Source organism: Mytilus edulis, chromosome 14 (genome assembly GCF_963676685.1).
Source record: "Mytilus edulis chromosome 14, xbMytEdul2.2, whole genome shotgun sequence".
Classification (NCBI taxonomy): domain Eukaryota; kingdom Metazoa; phylum Mollusca; class Bivalvia; order Mytilida; family Mytilidae; genus Mytilus; species Mytilus edulis.
Window position 1 is genome coordinate 24,756,468 of NC_092357.1, and position 21,067 is coordinate 24,777,534.

Here is a 21,067-nt window from a genome sequence, read left to right on the forward strand (position 1 = left end):
GTAAATGTTTTGAATATATGGTCATACTGTTTTCGATATGATATTAACTAGCTGTTTATTGCTTTCAGTTGAACAAAATTTTCGTCAATTTGAATCTGAGGACAATTTTAATAATTAATTTTAATTGAGTCTCCCAGGATACTTAAAGTGTTTTAATGCGGACTTGAAAGATGATAAAACAACGCGTAAAATAGTACCAGTTTACTTTCACTTTTAATTTGGAAAGACACAATATGAGTCAAAATTGCAATTCTTAACACTAATGACTAAGAAGAATATACAATAACTCTATTCGGCAACGACTTGTCTCACTTGTATATTAATCGAATTGCGATTTAAGTATTATGTGATAGACCGTCTAAATAAAAAAAGTGTGTTGTATAAATCAAAATATCTGAGTTCGTGGTTGATTTAATGTTAAACATTTTTGTTCTGTCTGATGTAATTTTCTGAATTCATTTGAAAGTCATTGAGGTACACATGCACATACACATTAGGGGTTGAATGACTTAACTTGAACCTACAATGACAATTTACATTCTTCCAAGGTCCGTACTTGTCATATACATGTTATAATGTATAATGGGGACATTTTGTTATACACGTATGAAATATGTAAACGACAGGGTATTAATTCCAATTCGAATGACATTACAAAAACGTAATAGAGCAAAAGACAAATATACTTGAAATCCAGATATTTACCATCAACATGTTAACAAAGTTCACTATTTGTTTTCAAAAATCATTCTTTTGTGAGGCACTCATTTTTACACAATGATTATAGCTTCAACTCAATTTTTAAAGTTCAGCAAACAATTAGAGTATCATGACTGTGAGAGATTTCTAGCTGCCAATGTCCAAATTTGGAGGTAATTTTCTTTATGATGTAAACTGTCAATTTCTAATATATAGAAAACATCAGTTGAAGTCATCAGTCTTAAATGTATTGGCTGAATCTACAATGTATTTTCCTTAGTGAAACAAGTTCCCAAAATATTTTGCTCATACTGCACATTTTGATTGTATACATGCATAACGTCATTGTCAAGTAAGTGCATTAGAAACGATTTACGTCATATCGGAAGACAAAAGCAACTTGTAAATCATTACAAATGAAGATAGATATTACAGAAATTTCAGGTTGTAACTTGATATCAAGAACATGTTACATAATTATATGTTTCATTTATTAACACTCTGTTATTATATTTTATATAATGATTACTTTCTTTGCCTCCAAAAGAGCAAACTTAGCCAATGCAGAATAACTCCTCCACTTCATTTCCGTATTATGCTGAGTTCTAAATCGGTTTATATAGAATTCTAGAACGTCTCTACCCTTATATCGAAAGTCATGATAAACACAAACTCAATGCAAACTGTCGTTTAAAAGAAGCTGTTTTTTTTATACCTACCATGACTATGCTGATATGTTTGGTGTTGCATTGTGTCATGCTGAAGACGGTCACATTCATTAAAAAAACATTTTATAAGCAGTAAATTAAATTGTTTAAGATTTGGACAATGAGCCCATAGATTATTCTAAAACTATTAAAAAAAATATCACTTCAATTGGTGCATTTCAATTTGATAATTTCTTTTTCGTGTACTTTTTTAAGTATCAATTCTTAAACCCGAACCAGGTATTTGAAGGATGATTTGCAATCTGTTGTCCAATTACTTGTTAAACGAATAATTCTCTCATAGTAATCAAATGTCCTACTCCTAGTTTTATCTAACATTTAGTTTCGTTACCATTAGTGCAATGATATAACATTTGCAATTATTATTTATGTATCCGGGTTTGAGTCTTTATTTTAACACGTTATACGGACTGAAAAGAGTAAACAACTAATCATTAAATGCAAAAAACATGTTTAAACAGCACCAGACTCTGCAGATTATGAAAAAAAAATATGATTTAGAAAGTTCATTTTAAAACATGTTAAAGAAATTGTGAAAGGAAATAAAAAAATGAGGAAAACATTGTACTTAATTCATAACGATATTATTACATCGAAAGCAGATCAATGACAAGGTCAATACAAAAATAATTACGTAATAATTTGATAATATGATTTTCGGAAAGTCAGACATGAGGCTAAAAATAGAAATTAACTTTACCGATCCTATTTAAAGGTTGAAAAATAACATTGCTTCTATCCGGGTCACGATGGCTTTTGATATATGATAGATTTTGTTAGATCGTTCACTCAGAATCATAATAACAAATACTTTGTTTCACTGTAACAAGTAGCTTACTTGTCGAAAGATATGATAAAGCATATAAATGATGATCGAAGTTTTTAATGATCTGGACTGGCTATATAGGCTATACAATAAGTAAGAAGCAATACATGGGAGAATATTAACAAATAACGTTATTATCTTATATAGTGGTCTTCAATGACAATGAAGGGAGACTACTCAAATTTGATATTCAAATACGATCTTTACCTTATTAAACGTGTACGCACCTAATGCAATTCTTACAATAAAATCAATTATATAGAAGAAACACAGTAAATATTCTAATACATGTATGTTAGAGAGCACGAGTTGTTGTATAAAAAGACGGAGAATATGAACGATCTTCTTTTAGTTTTAAATACCAGAATCATAAACCTAACTTACAGTTTTCAAAGTTAGTAAACAGACTAGAAATAGTTCTGTAAACAAACAAAACAAACCAATAATTGTTTAGAAACAATAAAATATATAACAAATAAATACACACAGAAAAGTAAAAAATCAACATATCAGTTAAGATGAATAGAGTGTTTTATCTTACACACGCAAGTCCATGTAAGAATTCAGACTGCTGAAAGTATAGTGTAGCATATATGTTATTCAAATGTCGACAAGCTATCTTTTTGCAAAGAACAAAGGATATGATATCTTTAGAAACATATTAGCATATCAACTAAATGAAAAAAAAGAAATGAAAAGTATTAACACATTTTTGTTTTAATTTGAAAAGACCCTATATAAATAAAGATCATGATATAATCTGACACAATAGCAGTGACGAATCAATTCGGTTATTTAAAGGCAATGAAAGGAGCACACACTTTTAGTTTTGGAACTTAATTTAAACTTAAAGATTAAACACATTATATATTGAAAAACATTTTTTTTACATAATATAAAACATTAAGAAAAATAGTTGGAGTGCATATATTCTTAAAAAATCAAAAGGTGTCCTTGTTAGACCAAGAACAAAATGAGTCCTTGGAAGATAATAAGTTTCTTTGTTTCTCTCGAAAAATGATAAACATTGGGACTTAAAAGATTAAACGGTAGTGACATTATAAAACTAACACATGATCTGATAACATCAAAAAAAGGAAAACAACACCATTTTATGCGGTCAAAGCAGTTTTCATGTTCCACTTAGTAACGCTAAAACCAAATATTGAAGAGCCAAAAATCGAAACAGTGGATATTTAATTTTTCAAACCGAAGGGGGCAAGTCATATCCCTCACTTTACAAAAAAAACAATGAAAGCAACATACAATTTCGAATCTGTTTACGGTTAACTCCTGACGTTGCTCCTGGAAAGTTAGAAGATTTCCTTCTCATTCAGTATTCGAGAACTTGCAGTTGCTTCTTAGACGTTTTAAAACGTCACCACTGTATAATTTACACTTTTTCTATTTAATCCAATTTTAGTAATATCCCTTTGTTGTTGCTCGATATATGTACATCCCGTCATTATATTATTTTGCAGTTGCCAATTTTGGTAGTCTTTTCTTTATATTTTTGATCATGTGCTCTGTCTATAGAGTGCTAAATGCCAATTTGTGTTTCTTTGATTAACTATATGTAATTGTTTTATTTTGATTTTTTAAATCAATGCTAACATCATTATCCAAATTTGTACGTGTTTGCCTATTATATCTGTGTGTTTTGCATACATAATATTATCAATACAAGGGAATTTAACGCGACTGTCTTAAACGCGAGAGGTTTAATCAGCTATCAATCTATATTAGTTCCAAACGGTACTACACAATGACATGCGTCGTCATAGTGAGGAATATCACAGTTGTGTTTCATTCGTTTGATATATTTGAACTTTTGATTTGCTAAGAGAGACTTTCTGTTCGATTATTTGCAATCTTACTTTATTAAATGATGTATGAACAATTTGTTTTCAGTCTAAATTGATATTATTTTTTATTTAGAAAACATTCCTGAATCTCTATTCAACGCCTTTTAAAGTATAGATAAAACAGATCGTTTGCGAGATCACTGTGTCTAAACCACACCGGCAAAATTTGCTCGGACTCGATGGTATCTAACATCCGGCACAATGACGGAACACCAATAGACAAAAGAAAGGTAGGTTTCTCCTTATTTTTTTATTTTTTTTATGATATCGAAGAATATATATACATATACAACTATTTTCTATTGTGAGATGCAATATTTTCTACAACCGTTCTATATTAACGGAGAAATAAGTCAAAATGCATGTCAAAATGACGAATTGAGTGAACCTTGCCTCGAAATTGTTTAATTTCTCGTTAAATTGTTCACATTGTACGGAAAGAAAAGTACGGGAAGATAGATATTGACACGGAGATTGCAAATTTAGTTATTATGAGCATCTCCATAATTGTATCTCTGTGTATGGAACGAAAAAAATGGGTCATGTCAAAATGGAACTGGCCGGTTTCGTCAATGTATACAACCCGGTTTCGTCATAGATTTCAAAATGCATAACCCGGTTTGGTCAAATAAAAAAAATCATAATCGCATTACATTATAATTGATAATTTAACTTCAGCGTTCAAAAGGAGTTTTGTGGGTCGTTGGAAAACAAGTTCGTTCACCGGACAACGGCTTATTATTTATATGAGTCTCAGATTCAAATTAATAATAAGCAAAAACTTGAATTCCTACTCTTATAGAACACAAATATTTTAATTTACTCAGTGTCAGAGTGACCTATTTCATGACGTCTGTGGCCACTTTTTGTTTTTAATTTTTTCCACAAAAACAGCAAACAAACACATTTTGATCATCGGTCCTGTTGACTGCAGTTGAAACAGCTGATGAGTTTTCATTGATAAGTTCATGAAATGACTCATCTAATGCCTCAATTGTAACGTTTTCTGTCATCTGAAATAATAAAAAAACAACAGATTCTTTAAAAATGTCTATCAACATGAAAAGTTCATACAAATTCCAAGCGACAACAACCCGACCATAGAGCAGAAAACAGCCGAAGGCCACAATGGGTCTTCAATGAAGCGAGAAACTCCCGCATCCGGTGGCGTACTTTAGCTGGCCCCTTAATAAACATTTATACTAGTTCAGTGATAGTGGACTTCATAGTAAACTGCGAATACATGTACTTATTATATTTAAGGGATAATTTTAACTTCGATACAAGTTTTGGCACACATCGCGCATTTACTATACAGGCTCTGTCATCGGACGAGTTAAGGTTTTTTCATCATTTTTTATTATTTGTACTTTTGTTGTACTGTTTGTGTCAGCGACAAAACTTTGACTCAGTCCATTCCCGAATCACACGCTTGTAATTCCATGGGTGTCTTTGGTTGCTTTATACCATATGTGTTTTGAACATAAAATAGGCAGGTAGTTTTCTTGTTTGAATTGTTTTACATTTATAATATAGGGCCCTGTTGTAGCTTGCTTTCATGCAGTTTGTGTGTTTTTCTCATTGTTTAAGGCATACGCTGACCTAAACTTGATTAATTCAACATACTTTTTGTGTCTAAAAGAAAGTTGTCTCATTGTCAATATTTATGGGATAAGTGGTTACCGTCACTTCTTCTTAATAAGACCTAGATATAAATGACGATCATGTTTTGCAAACCAACTTTTATTCACATTGAAAATACAAAACTGTCAGATATTGTTTTCGAAAGTTATCTTTTAAAAAGTTTCAATTGAATTTGAACTGTACAAAAAATGAATTTGAACTGTAAAAATAATGTGAAAAACAGCATATGAAAATAAATGTGTCTACCAGAAACGGGGAGAAAGTTACAAATCTCACTGCTATGTTATGGATGCTTGAGTGTGAAAACTCGCTTTAGTGCGCAAGTAAAACAGTATATATAGTACCAGAAAATCTGGCAGGACTGCATGCATGATTAATTTGTGCAGAACAGTATAGACTATAGTCGGTTTGGGACTGTTCGTCAATGATTGAATGCATAAATGTATTAATAATTGATAGTAAATATTGTAAACTAAGTGTATATAATATAGTACTAGTATAGTAAATTAAAATTGTGGCACAATCAAAACACATCCTTTTATTTTTCATCTTTACATACTACTATTATAAACAAAGAAAATATAATAATGTTACAAAATAATTAGATACCAGTGTTTGCTATTCAGTATTTATATTCCATTTAAAATTAGTTTGAAGTTAAGTGAAATAAGGGATACGCCTTTCATTAGGAAAATGTGTATTATCATAATTAACTATGTCCAAAAGTGCCCGTTTAAAATAGATTTTAACACGCCAAGTTTACTTTACAATAAATACATATTTAAATTCTCGAAAGACAATGTTCAGACCCATGCCCAAGTTTCTTTTCATAAATTGTTTGTTAAAAAAAAAACAAAAAAAAACCGGGTGATATATATAGACGAAACCGGGTGATTGTGAAGTAACAACATTGACGAAACCGGTTTATTTTAATTTGACATGACCCTTTTCTTTCGTTCCATACACAAAAATACAATTATTGAGATGCTCATTATAACTAAATTTGCAATCTCCGTGTCAATATCTATTTTCCCGTACCTTTCTTTCCGTACAATGTGAACAATTTAACGAGAAATTAAACAATTTCGAGGCAAGGTTCACTCAATTCGTCATTTTGACATGCATTTTGACTTATTTCTCCGTTAATATAGAACGGTTGTAGAAAATATTGCATCTCACAATAGAAAATAGTTGTATATGTATATATATTCTTCGATATCATAAAAAAAAATAAAAAATAAGGAGAAACCTACCTTTCTTTTGTCTATTTGTGTTCCGTCATTGTGCCGGATGTTAGATACCATTGAGTCCGAGCAAATTTTGCCGGTGTGGTTTAGACACAGTGGAGATTTCAAATTGAAGTATTACATATAAAATATTACTTATAACATTTATACATGATTCGAAAAGATGACTGAATACAGATACATTACGCTATAAGTATATAATATGTTATTATATCAAAAAGTACAAATTATTCACACTCGGCAAACAAAGATTTTACCATAAAAATATGCATAGTATATATTACATGGTTAATGTCAATAAACCATGCTATCAGTTCTATAATATCGCAGATCCAAATCGCCAAATGTTTTTATGTAAACATTTTCATGAAAGTATTAATAATCTTCACCATATTTGGTGCCTAATTTGTTAATTATCTTAAAATATTGATTATTCAATTTGAATGATTTTCAAAAAACATTAAGTGATGTTTCCTGAACAAAAATATATAACACTCCAAAAGGATGTTTGACACTCATTCAATTATCAAAAACGGCAATGACTGTAAAATAGTAAGTATTTTTTTTGTGGGGAGGGGGGAGGGGGGTTTTGAACATAATCTGTATATCCTCTTTTGATGCTACAAAATGTGTTTCGAAGACAAATATCTAAAATAGCCATACATCAAATAACTTGAAGTTTCAGTTTGTGCTAACTTATGCAAAAACAAATCTTTTTCGAAAACGAAAATGAAGAAAACTATGCTTTAAATCATACATGTGTTTATATGTGGGTATTTGAGACAACTACACATTTATCCACACGATGATAGACCAGTCAAATTGAAAAAGCGATGGGGAACACATTATAACATAAAGGGCAGTTCAACAAAATACATAAATCACAAACACTAGTCATACTTGTAGTATTGCATGCCATGCAAAACACGTTTAGAAAAAGAACAATCATAACAAAGAATGTCAAACCCTTTTCCGGTACAACAAAAAGATATGGTGAGGTCGAGCAAGTTTACTTGGGACACACCTATTATCCATTTCCTAACCAGAACATTATGTAAATGTGGATAATTTAACGGTTCGTATATACCGTTTTTTCTGAATGATTTATAATAAAAACGCACGTCGAGCGAACACAATGTTTAGTCTGGAATTCATTCTAAGTTTATAGCAATCTCTGGATTCTTTTGCTCCTTAAAAAACAACAATGCATCAATGTATTTTACATACGTTATCTCGACTGATATTTCGAATTGTTCTACCGCAATGATACACCCGACTATCATTTCAGTATGGCCTCACGACTTTTTCATTTATTGCGACTCACATTGTTTGATTGTGTTACCTCGATTAGTTTTATTAAACTGTTTGATCTAGCGATGTATAATTGTTGCCATAAAGAATATTCAACTTGCACATGTCTTGCATGGGTGAAATATGTTTACGTGATTACAAATATAGCGATAATGACAGGCCCTCAAAATTATTTTACACATACAATAACAGAAACAAGGATTTCCTATATACTGCAGATGCCCACATGAATACTTTTTGTGATAAAATAAAAAGGAAAATGACGGCCAATCATTTCAAAAGCAGGATCAACATGTGATTGCTACTACATCAAGCTGTGTAATTTAATTTCACAAGTTGACAACAAATCTGCTAGTTATGAACAAAATAATTGGCAAGCAAACAAAAGTACAGTTGTTTAGAAACTGTATAACTAACATAATAAAGAAAAGATATTAAGGATAACTGCACATCATGTATTGTTGAGACAAGAAATCTTCCTAAAAGAAAAATCGTCGATTTCAAACGTTTTTATTCATTTATCAATGCCCATGCTACATCAATCTTTAAAGACCCAAATGTTGCAAAACACCTATCCTTCCTCCATTACAAATATGTTGTTGTTCCCGCAGATAAAGCCCCAAACAACATCGTTTTTGTGTGTAAAACTCATTGCATTAACTGCTTGATAAACGAATTAGGTATTGATAATTCACTTGGTAACTCAACATATTCCCTCACGACACTTACAAAAGAGGAAATCCTGGATAATCATAGGTCTGTTCTGTGTTATTTTGGAATTTCAACCAAAGATGAAGAACTGGATCTGCCATCACTGTATTGGATACCTAAACTACATAAGTGTCCTTACAAATAACGGTATATTGCTGGGTCTTCCAATTGCTCCACGAAACTTCTTTCTAAATTATTAACATCTATTTTATCAGCAATCAAAGACGGGCTTCAAAGTTATTGTGAAACTGCCTATTCTAGAGGGGGCGTGAATCAGATGTGGATACTTAAAAATTCCAAAGATCTTTGAGAGTACATACAATCTAACTCTCTTTCATCTTGTAACAGTATTAAAACATTTGACTTTTCTACTCTTTACATTAGTATTCCACATTCCAAACTAAAAGACAAATTGAAAGAGTTGGTATTGCTTTGCTTCGTAAAAAAGAATGGCCAACGTAGATACAAGTATCTTGTTTTAGGGAGGGATAAATCCTACTTTGTAAAGGATCACTCTGATTCCAACAAAAAATTCTCCGAAACTGATATTATCAAGATGCTTGATTTCTTGATTGACAACATATTTGTTACGTTAGAAGGACATGTTTTTCAACAGACTGTCGGCATTTCAATGGAAACAAACTGTGCCCCTCTACTTGCCAACTTGTTTCTTTATTATTATTAGGCTGACTTCATGCAGGAACTTCTTAGGAAGCAATATATAGATGATGTTCTTTCACTAAATAATTCAAAATTTGGTGACTATGTGGAACATATCTATCCAATCAAACTAGAGATAAAGGATACTACAGATACAGTTAAGTCGGCCTCATATCTTGACTTACATCTAGAAATTGACATTGAGGGTCAGTTAAAAACAAAACTTACCGACAAAAGAGATGATTTCAGCTCTCCAATTTTGAACTTTCCATTTCTAAGTAGCAACGTTCCAGCAGCACCTGCATACAGGGTATATATCTTCGAATTGATACGATATTCCCCTGCTTGTATTTCCTATCATGATTTTCTTGATAGAGTGTTGCTGCTCACAAGTAAGTTATTAACCCAAGAGATCCAAATGGTGAAGCTGAAATCATCCCTTGGTACATTTTACGGACGCCATCACGAGTTGGTTGACCGTTATGGAATAACCGTTTCACAAATGATATCGGATATGTTCCTTACGTCGTAACTACAATCCCCTTCCCTTTCATGAATGTGACCTACCGAATTAGACTATTTACCGGATTTGTTATCACATAAACAACACGACGGGTGCCACATGTGGAGCAGGATCTGCTTACCCTTCCCCTAGTTTTTTGTTGGGGTTCGTGTTGTTTATTCTTTAGTTTTCTATGTTGTGTCGTGTGTGCTGTTGTCTGTTTGTCCTTTTCATTTTTAGCCATGGCGGTGTCAGTTGTTTTAGATTTATGAGTTTGACTGTCCCTTTGGTTCTTTCGTCCCTCTTTTATAATATTTTTTTTTAAATATCAATATGTCAATGCTAGTACCTAATTACACCATCTTAACAATCAATTCTGCATTATCGTCAATAGGACCCTATTGTTTTACTCTTTAGACACCCTGAAAAGTCATAATAATAAGTGAAATTGTATTGATATTGTTTGCGCTAGCATTCAACTAACATGCATTTTAGCTACATAAAAAATTGAATAAAATACATTCCTTGATTAATATTAGTTTAACTATCAGAATAAACAGTAATATTCTGGCACAAATGAACGAATATTGTTGTCCTTTCCACATTTTTCAGAAGATGGAAACTATGGAGCACGTGATATTACTGCTTATATGGACAACAATTGATATATGTAAATATGATCTTTATTATCATTATCAAATACAGTATTGCTTTCAGTATTTCTTTTTCATTTACGACATATATATATCTTATGTGAACACTTTTGAACGGTCCAAAATAGTAACAATGGTCATATTGCGGTGAGTTGAAACTGTTAAATCTATGTTAAAATCATATAAGTATTATATTATCACATACGATATCATGTTGTTACGAAAATAAATTAGGCATGTGCGACTTAATATCTTATATAGATAAATATAAAAGTAATTAGAGTTCGTTTCACTTATACATGTTATATATTGTTGTCAATTCGTTTGATGTGTTTTATCATTTGATTTTGTCATTTGATTAGGGACTTTCCGTTTTGAATTTTCCTCGGAGTAAAGTATTTTTGTGATTTTAATTTTTATAGATATGACCCGAAATTCAATAAAACTTGATAATAATATTATGTTTCATCTTTTAGCGTAACACCACAAATATAAAATAACATTACAAATCAACGACTATTCCAGGCATAATGTAAACCAACTTTTTTTTGTGAGCTCTTTATTTTCGCGAATTTCCCGAGTAGAAAAATAACGCGCATATAAATTGCCACGAATATGTAAAACTTAGATTTTTTCTTTTCAAAATACATCATTGACAAGTTGATCTTGTTGATTATAAAAACGCGAAATTAAAAAGCCGTGAAGTGGACTAGAAAGGATGAAACGCAAAATAATTATTCGCGAAAATATGCGGTTTACAGTATACGATGAAGGGAATTGTATGTTCCTGAGTAACTATTAATTCATATATAAATATACAAAATTGATTGATATAAAAGAACTGAATAAAACCTATTGATTTTAACCCTTATCAGTCATAATGAAAAAAAATATAATTAGATAATGTATCGTTTTTAGGTGTACATTTTAATGGAATGAACTAATCCTTTTCAAACTATTATAGATTTATCTGTTAAACTAGTTTGACCATAACATGGTTTGAAATCTTTGATCTGTAAATGACCGAATAGTCGATAGATGTGTAAATGAGCTGATCTAGTTTTATTACCGTTTATGAAATTTAAAGTATGGAGTAGCCGGACATCTGATGGATGCATAATAAACACCATAACCTTGCCCTCGTCGGTTGTTTCTTTTTTTTTTACATCAGATTGTATTTTTTCTTTCTATCTGAACAAGTGTTAAATATGACGCTTAAAAGGCACTTACAAGTAGTTTTGTAAACAAATTCATAGAACGACTTTTCTAATTGATATTGAAAACAAAAGTCTATTTTTTTATTATAAGCATGTGCAAAAATAGATGTACTAGTGACTATCAATGGAGCTGCTAACTTGAAATGTCCGACTCATTCATCTAGCGCATCAACGAATTGGTTTGTTCCCGGAAGTGTGCCCCCGATATCGAACGACAACACGTTATATACTGATAATAACCGGATCAGTATCACTGGTAACCCCACGAAAGGCGAATATAATCTACGAATTTCTAACGTTCAAACTTCAGACGTAGGAATCTACAAGTGTACTGTATCCATTAAGAATGTAGCCTATCAGCATGAATGTAACCTGATCATAGGAAGTAAGTAACCATTCTAAAACACTCTAATGACTTTCTTGAATATTAAATTAGGATCGTATAGACTAACATGTTTTTCTAGCAGTACACAATGATATGTCGGGCTTTTTTTTAGTAACTTTGAACCTTATGAGCAAAGTATTGTTTATTATGCAATGTGTTATTTGTTACACTACAAGTTAAGCTTGAACAGTCGTGTTACTGTATGTGCTTTCTTGAATATTAAATTAGGATCGTATAGGCTAACATGTTTTTTTTCAGTACACAATGATATGTTGGGCTTTTTTTAGTAACTTTGAACCTTATGAGCAAAGTGTTATTTATTATTCAATGTGTTATTTGTTACACTACAAGTATAGCTTGAACAATCGTGTTACTGTATGTGTTTGCATTATATGTGGAAAAAATAGAAGGCGTAATATACTTGCCAATAAATCATATACATGTATGTACATAACATGCATTTGAACAACTAACGATCATATCTATTGCAATAAGGCCTCCAACAAATAACAAACTATATACCTTTTCGTAAAAAAAAAACTGTGATACCATACAATGTTGTCTTGTTTGTCGAAATAAAGATAAGTACGGGTTTTTAAATCAAGACTATATTTTTTTAATTATTTTATAACTAGATATAAGAAGATTAGGAACGAGTGCCAATGAGACGGTTTTATATCCAAGTCATAATTTGTAAAAGTAAACCCCTATAAATCAAAGAACATTGTATGCCTAATGCATGTTTGGGTTGTACCGGTAAAGAAAGTATTCTTGTAGATTTTTTATAAGCACTGGACTGATCTCCATTAATTTAACTAATAATTTCTGGAAAAGAATAACACCTTTTAATTGATTTACATTGACCGCTTCCATTAATGTAGTAGTTTCAATACGGTTGATACGGAAAGTTACACGTTTTTATATTTTTATTATTTTCATTTATAGAACCCCCAAAGAACCTAAGAATAGAAAATTTTGAAAATCAAAGCACTGTTCAAAAAAAAGAAGGAGAAGAATTAATATTAAAATGTACGGTGGAAAGTGGTCAACCAAAAGAGATCCTGCGATTCGAAAAGAATCGGAACATCATCAAGGAAAGTAATACGAGTACTGTAAATTTAACTGTCACCCTAAGCCATACAGACCACCAGAGTCGGTATACTTGTAAAGCCATTAGCACTGCTTTGAATGTGTCACTTTCTCAAACTATTATCGTTAATGTTTTTTGTGAGTATTTTTATCGTCTAACGGTTATTTATCGTCATATAAAAGTTAAGATTGCATTATGTTTATTCTTATTAAATTGAATGAAGAAATGTAATTCATCGTAAAGACATGCATAGCAAATTGCTGAAATATGCGATAAGTGACCAATAACAACAATCCTAGCTAAATAAGTCAGATTCGAAAATAAACAAAATATAAAAAAAACTCTGTTAAACAAAAATATTAAACTTGTATGTTAATAAACGAAACCGAATTTATCTTGTGCAGTCAATCCTTGATTTTCGTTTTCCGGTTGAATTCTAATTTTTTAAAATCGATTGTGAGTCGGAATTATAATTTGCACTTGATGGATTGTTTAGATTTATCAGACAAGTAGGTAGACCGTCAACATTATATAAAGGAAGGAAATGTATGCAAAACAATATTGATTGTGCAATTGAATGAAATCAAATCAGGAAGACATTGTTGGAACTGAATGGTACGGTTTCACATGTACGATAGAAAACTAAACTATAACCAAGTGTATCAAAATTTAATATCGTTATAACTAGCTCATCCATTATCAATTCGAGTTTATCTGTTCTCGTCCAGTGACAAACCGGATCTGTCTTTTTATAAATACGATGCATTTAGTAAAAATAAAATGTCAACAAGCATAATAAATAAATAAGATGATAGTTGAAAAAGGCAGCATAAATCTGTTCCGAGAATTCCGATACGATTAGTAAATGTTTTATTCACGTCTTTTTGTTTTTTAAATACTTCTTTTACAATATTGCATATCCCTAGCCCCACCATTATCTCTATTCCAATTGCATTGCTTAAGTGACATTTAATTTAGTGACTGAAATTTGAAAAGATATAACAAGAGCATTCAGTATGCAGCATTTTCATAGTTTGCATACTTTTGTTTGTTTGTGATAGTCACAGGCTGCAGGTCCAAAACATATTGAAAGAGAGGAACACAAGTGTACAAAAAAATGTGTTTTTGTCGATAAGAAGATGATGATTTGTATGTCAAGATGACTTCATGTGTCATACATATCTCTTGTATAAGGATATTCATCATTTATGAAATGTTTTTCAAATTGCAGCTGATTAATTTCTCTGTTTTAAAGCAAATGCCATGGGTGTTTTATCAATCTAGTCGAGTGTTTCATTCATATTTTTAAGTCTCGGCAGTGGTTCCCTTTCGTCGTTTAAATTCATTTATGACAGTAAATTGAAATATAAAATTATGCAGCCTTGAAAATAAGACTTCATGTAGTCATATAATGTACAGTTAGTTAACGAGTAACGACTGACACGTTTAATGTTTGGTGCTAATTTTGTTAATATTGTATTTTAAAGATGCTCCACAGGTGAACTTGGGTAAAGTTGGAGAATCATTAATGATTAAGGAAGGGAACAACCTGACTGTTAATTGTATTGCTGAAGGTAACCCGGAGCCCTACAATTATACATGGACTAAGATATGTGAGACGACACGGCTTATTTCAACGTTGCCTGCATTTATCCTCAACGTCATTTAAAGAACAGATGCAGGGCTGTATTCGTGTGTTGTTACGAATGAAATAGGAAGTGGAAGAGCTGACACAAATGTTGTTGTAATGTGTAAGTATTTACTCTATTTTTTTATTATTTCTGATATAACCTTTTAAATCTGCAAAACTTTCACCAATTAATTAAGAATAACCCTCTATTTTTATCTTCTTTATCAAAATGTAGTAAACACGTTTAACAAGTCGGGAATAGAATAGACTTTATTCATACTTATTACGCTGGTGATTTAGTCGAGTCTTACGTTTAGACTTTGTCAATTTGAAAAAAAACATTTGTATAACATATCAGATGCGTTGACAGTTATTTTCTTGTATATTTATTTATTGATTATGAATCACATATGATTTAGATGACCTATCATTGATAGTTTCTGACAGTTTTCCGAACTTACATAGTTGGTCTATTATGTTATATGGGCCATCATATAGTTCATTGTATTTGTTTGTTTTGTGATATAGACATAATTATCATGTTTGATGTGCAAATTGAAAGAGAATAATATTATAAGTTCGGACGAAACATATCAACATCGGATGAAGTTAAGCATTTTTAAAATTATGAAGATGAGATATTCAATTGTATGATTGGCTTGGCATATACTTTTTTCGATCCGAGCGTTAGTGATGAGTCTTATGTAGACAAAGCGCGCGTGTTGCGTTTTAAATTATAATACTGGTACCTTTGATAACTTTTTACACCACTGGTTCGATGCCACTGCTGGTAGACGTTTCGTCCCCGAGAGTATCACCAGCCTAGTTGTTAGGATTTCGGTGTTGATATAAATATCACTTATATGGTAATCTTTATAAATTTCCTGTTTACAAAACTTTGAATTTTTCGAAAAACTAAGGATTTTCTTACCCCAGGAATAGATAAACTTAACCGTATTCGTCACAACTTTTTGAAATTTTGGGTCCTCAATGCTCTTCAACTTTGTACTTTTTGATATTTTGATATGAGCGTTACTGATAAGTCTTATGTAGACGAAACGTGCGTCTGGCGTATTAAAATTATAATCCTGGTACATTTGATAACCTTTTAGCAGAGTTAACAGACAGAAAACAAATAATATATCATAAACGTCTATATTGATCTCGTGTACACATACATCGCCAACCAGTATAAGTATAGTGTTTTCAAATATAAATTCTGTAGTGTCTTATGTCATGAAACATTCTATTATTTATACTATTATCATTTTCATTTGACAATCATAGAATCCATCTCATGCCAAAAAATTGTTGCTACGGTATTTCACTCGTACAAACCTCCCTTTCTTCTTATACAGGAAAGAAAGATTTCGAAGAAATCAGTATACTTTCGAAAGTATACCGAGAATTTTAGATATGAAGAAAAAGGCGCAAAGTAATATAAGTATTACTAGTTCTCTACAAATGACTAAATCAAACCCAACGACAAAACAAACCAAAACTACAGAAGTCTTGTGGCGATTGTAAGTGTTATAAAAGACATTGTGGACTTAGTTTTAGGTCATTTCAATCTTAACCTTAGATAAAGTCAGTAAAAAACGTCCCTCTTTATTTCTTATCTTTTACAGATTCACCGAAAGTAAATATAATATACACAAATTTTACAGAAATCACGAGGCAAAGGTGCTTGGTCTGTAAAGTAAAAGGAGTTCCCGAGGAGTACACATTTTACCAATGGGAACATAAGTCGTATTATGGTGACCATATCCGTTTTATGTCTGGGAATCAAAATGGTTCTCTTACTTTACCAAGAGACTATGGATATCAAGATAATGGCTACTATAAATGTACTGCTAGTAACGGAATATCTGACATCAACGGTCGTGTGAGACAAAGTGCTGAGGTGTATTTGGTAGTTGAAGGTATAGTAAAACACGCTTGAAATTTGTTAGTTTAGCCAACACGGAGAACAAATAGGAATACTATAGCTGAACAGATTAAAGTAGTCCACCAATAAGGAATATTAAAACGAATTTCTGTATTGTTGTAGTTTAATTATTATTCCTCAAATGCTGAGGACGGTATATGGTCATTTTCAAATGTTTTTTGTAATGTTTTACTGAATTGTTCAATCATATTCTGTTGAATCGATAGAAAGAATACATTGCTGTGCTAGTCTTATGAGCTTTAATAATTGTGAGTCTTTTGAATGTTTCGGCGTTTATTGCGCTATCCATTTCGCTAAACTAGTATACAATACTGTTAATGGGACAGTTGAAGCCCACCTCTAGGTGTGGGTTTTTTTCAACCCTTGGTGCCATGTGCATTTTGTCGCTCTTTGGTTCGCATTTTTGTCTCTTTGACACAATTCCCCTTTTCATTCTCTACTCTATTTGTCAATTTCATATTTCAGGAAAGCCTATTTTTGTTTCTGACAACGTTGACGAAGTATATGGTACATACCTTGGTCCCATTTCTTTGGTCGTGAACATCTTCAGTATCCCAAAATATACCAAATTGGAAGTGCTTGGTGGAAAGACACAATTTAGGGAGACAGATTTGTAAAAGCAAATTGCTTGTTTCTGAATCCTTAGAATTATTTCATTGTATAATATGTTTAATGTTGATTTATCTGAATAAATATTGTTTAAACTAAAGACACAACCTATCACTTTTGGAAGTAATTTTAGATTAATAGAAGAAAATACTTCAGTAATGGATCGGTTTCATGGAACAGAGATAAAAGTAATAGGCTATAAAATAACAGTGAAAATAGAGCGGCTAACAAATGACAATATTGACACGTACACTGTCAAAGCAAAGAACGGCTTTGGACAAAGCGTTCACATGATATCAGTACTCCTTGCAGGTAATCATTGTTCATTACTCTCAAAACAAAATTATACACAATTTTAACATGTTTTTTTTATTATCATTCTCTGTTATACATATTTTAATGGTCGATAAACAATAGTTTAAATCTCAATCTGAGGATAAAGTTACAAATTGTCTTCATAATAGCCATTATGGCATATTAATGATTGGGTTTCCACAGTAAAAATGCCGAATTACAAAACAATTTAAGAATGAACCAGTGTGGTAATATGTTTTAATAGTTTCTTTGCTATAAATGATGGACATATCTGTAATGAGTGCGTTCAACTTCTTGTCTCCCATTCAATTAAATGAAACAAAATCATAATTTAGATATTGTCCAAATAAGTAGAAACTTTGAACATGCATAAGAAGATTATTGTATTGAATCATTTGATACAAATATAGGTAAATAGACTGACATCACAATTTCCTAATACCAATGCCTCTCCTTTTTATAGTTTGTATTTTCATTCATGTAGAGTCCTGTAATGATTATAGTTTTATTATTCGAATTGTTACTGTTGTCAATATAATGGAATTCTTTGCGACTTTCATACAAGTCAATGGTTTAGCTAGCAATAACACCAGGTTCAGTCAACTATTTTCTGCTGAAGGACATGCATATATAAATCTATAAATATGACACGTGTTTCTCTTTCGTTTAGATGTGTTTCGGTTTAAGATTTTCCATTTGATAAAGGAAGTTTCGTTTTGAATGTTCTTGATTTGCTAGTTTACTTTTTAAACTGAGTTTTATGTTATATTGCAGTTCCTCCGGATCCGCCCGTAAATGTAACCTTCTTTCCTGTTGAGAACGGAGTAAGGCTAGAATGGATGGCAAACTTTAATGGTGGGTTCAAACAGTCCTTTTTTTATCGAATATCGTGAGCAAGACGATGAGATGTGGCAAAAAGTGCAAACTTTAACCATAACTTTGAATAACAGAATGTTTTGGACGATAGGCAACCTTCAAGAGGATCGTACATACAGTTTTAGAATGTTTTCCCGAAATAAAATTGGAGACAGTAATAAAACGAAGGAATTCCATTTGAAAATATTTGGTAATTTTTTATTTTTTTTGGTAGTTTGAATTTATCTATTTTTTTATTAATGTTTATACAATTGTGTTCATTTATCAAATCAAAGGTATTTATAGAGTGAAAAATAACATAAACACACCGATTCCAAATAGAGACTTTTTTATGACAGCATGTAGTTTTTTTTCTCCTAAAATTATTTACTAGAAGCAATATTCATATTAATATATTAAAAGAAATCTGAATATGTTAGAACTTTCCATTTCTATGAAGCATCATTACAGCATTGCCTGTACATAGAGAACATATATCGAAGTTGGTACGATATTCCGGAGCTTACTTTAAATATAAGGATTTCCGTGATAGAGGGTTGTTACTGACAACGGAGTTATTGATTCAAGAACTTAAGGTGATGAATTTGAAATCATCACTTTTAAATTAATAATTTTACGGACGCCATCACGAATTCGTTGATCGTTATAGATTATCAGTTTTAGAAATTACGACGAATATGTTAAAATCGTCGTAACCGCTATATACTTTCTCTTTCATTTGGCATACACAAATAGACTTTTCATCGGCTTTGCACTTTCATGACTATTAAGATGAATGGGACATGTGGTACGGAACCTAAGAACCCTTCTGGAGCACCTGGGATAACACCCGGTTTTTGTTGTCCATGTTATATTTTGTGTGCGTTAATTATATTTTCGCCGCTTGTGGTTTGTTTTGCCATGTCATTGTTAATTTGCGTTCGTCTAATGAGTTATATTAACCCTTTGGTATTTTTCGCCGTTCATTAAAACACTTTATCAATGTAAACTATTTGTTCTACATCTAATTTTACGTTGCTTATGAACAATCTAGTTATATCCTCCTATTTCAGTACGCTGTCCCTTATTTTCATAAGTTTCCGTTGTATACATGCTAATTGAATCATTGATCAATTATTTTTTGTTAAATAATGTTTTTAAACAGGCTGAATGATAGGTGAAATATGAAATGTTTGTTTTATTTCATGTTTCGATTCATATTGCAGAAAAAAATAATGAGGCAATACTCTACAGCATTGCTGTCTCTGCGTCATTTGTATCTATGTTGGTGATAGTCAGTTTAATTTCCTTGATAAAGAATTCGAAGTGGATGAACAAACAAGTAAAGACAAAGAAAAAAGAAGTTACCAACTATTGTTCTCAAGCGTACAATCTAGAAGAACGTATGTATGATGAAATTAGCGAAAACCTGAGGACGGGTATTTTTTTCATCAAAACTGAAAAAGAACAAGGATGAAGATCAGCCAATAAAAAACGAAAACAGTGATAGACGGCAGGAGTTACATGTAAAGCAGCAAGAAAAATGATGAAAGCAATGCCAATGAAAACATTCATCATTCACATGAGAACTTACGTGGTCAAAATTAGTACATGTTCTAACAAAAACACGTCTGTGTGAACAGTTAATCACAACTGAGTACTACATATAGCCAAAAATGTTAACAGCTAAGACGCACGTTCTATTGCGATATAGTTTCTTTACTTTTGTGGAGTGTTAAGAATCAACATGGTAAGGAACAATGTCATTTCGTCTTTCAATAGATATATCCTTTTTTCTGAATTCCATTTGTCGTATCTGCTACTTGTTTTTATGAAATATGTTTTAGGTTCGCCAATTGTGTAAAAAGATATTGGTATATAGATTCAACTGTTATTTCGTACTTAAAATCCCTACTTGGTTTTATGTTCTATTGCCTCTTCTTAGAAAAAGTTAAAAGTGTCGCTTAATTTTTTTTTGAAATGTTTGCTGTTACCAAACTTTTCTTTTACAAAACACGTCGGGCGTATCATATTATAATCGTGGTACTTTTGATAATTATTTTCCACCTTCTTAAGATACATTTATTCAATTTAGGCCGAATCAATTATACAAATAACCGTCAGTCATGCACTAAATTAAAGAGAGATATTATCATATGATATGCGGTGATG

General features: G+C 31.4%; 1 protein-coding gene and 1 long non-coding RNA gene across 2 annotated transcripts; both read left to right on the forward strand.

Annotated features, from left to right (window-relative positions):
- The first annotated feature begins 11,594 nt into the window (after positions 1 to 11,594).
- LOC139504069 (cell adhesion molecule 3-like) lies at positions 11,595 to 17,706 on the forward strand. The gene is made up of 6 exons (XM_071294128.1): positions 11,595 to 11,625; positions 12,155 to 12,448; positions 13,394 to 13,675; positions 15,026 to 15,289; positions 16,797 to 17,090; positions 17,582 to 17,706. Exons 1-4 carry the CDS (start codon positions 11,595 to 11,597, stop codon positions 15,205 to 15,207), a joined length of 789 nt encoding a protein of 262 aa, XP_071150229.1. The 3' UTR covers positions 15,208 to 15,289; positions 16,797 to 17,090; positions 17,582 to 17,706.
- A 1,108-nt stretch (positions 17,707 to 18,814) lies between these two features.
- LOC139503264 (uncharacterized) lies at positions 18,815 to 20,776 on the forward strand. The gene is made up of 2 exons (XR_011659074.1): positions 18,815 to 19,106; positions 20,122 to 20,776. It is a non-coding gene; the product is annotated as an uncharacterized lncRNA (long non-coding RNA).
- Positions 20,777 to 21,067: the final 291 nt, after the last annotated feature.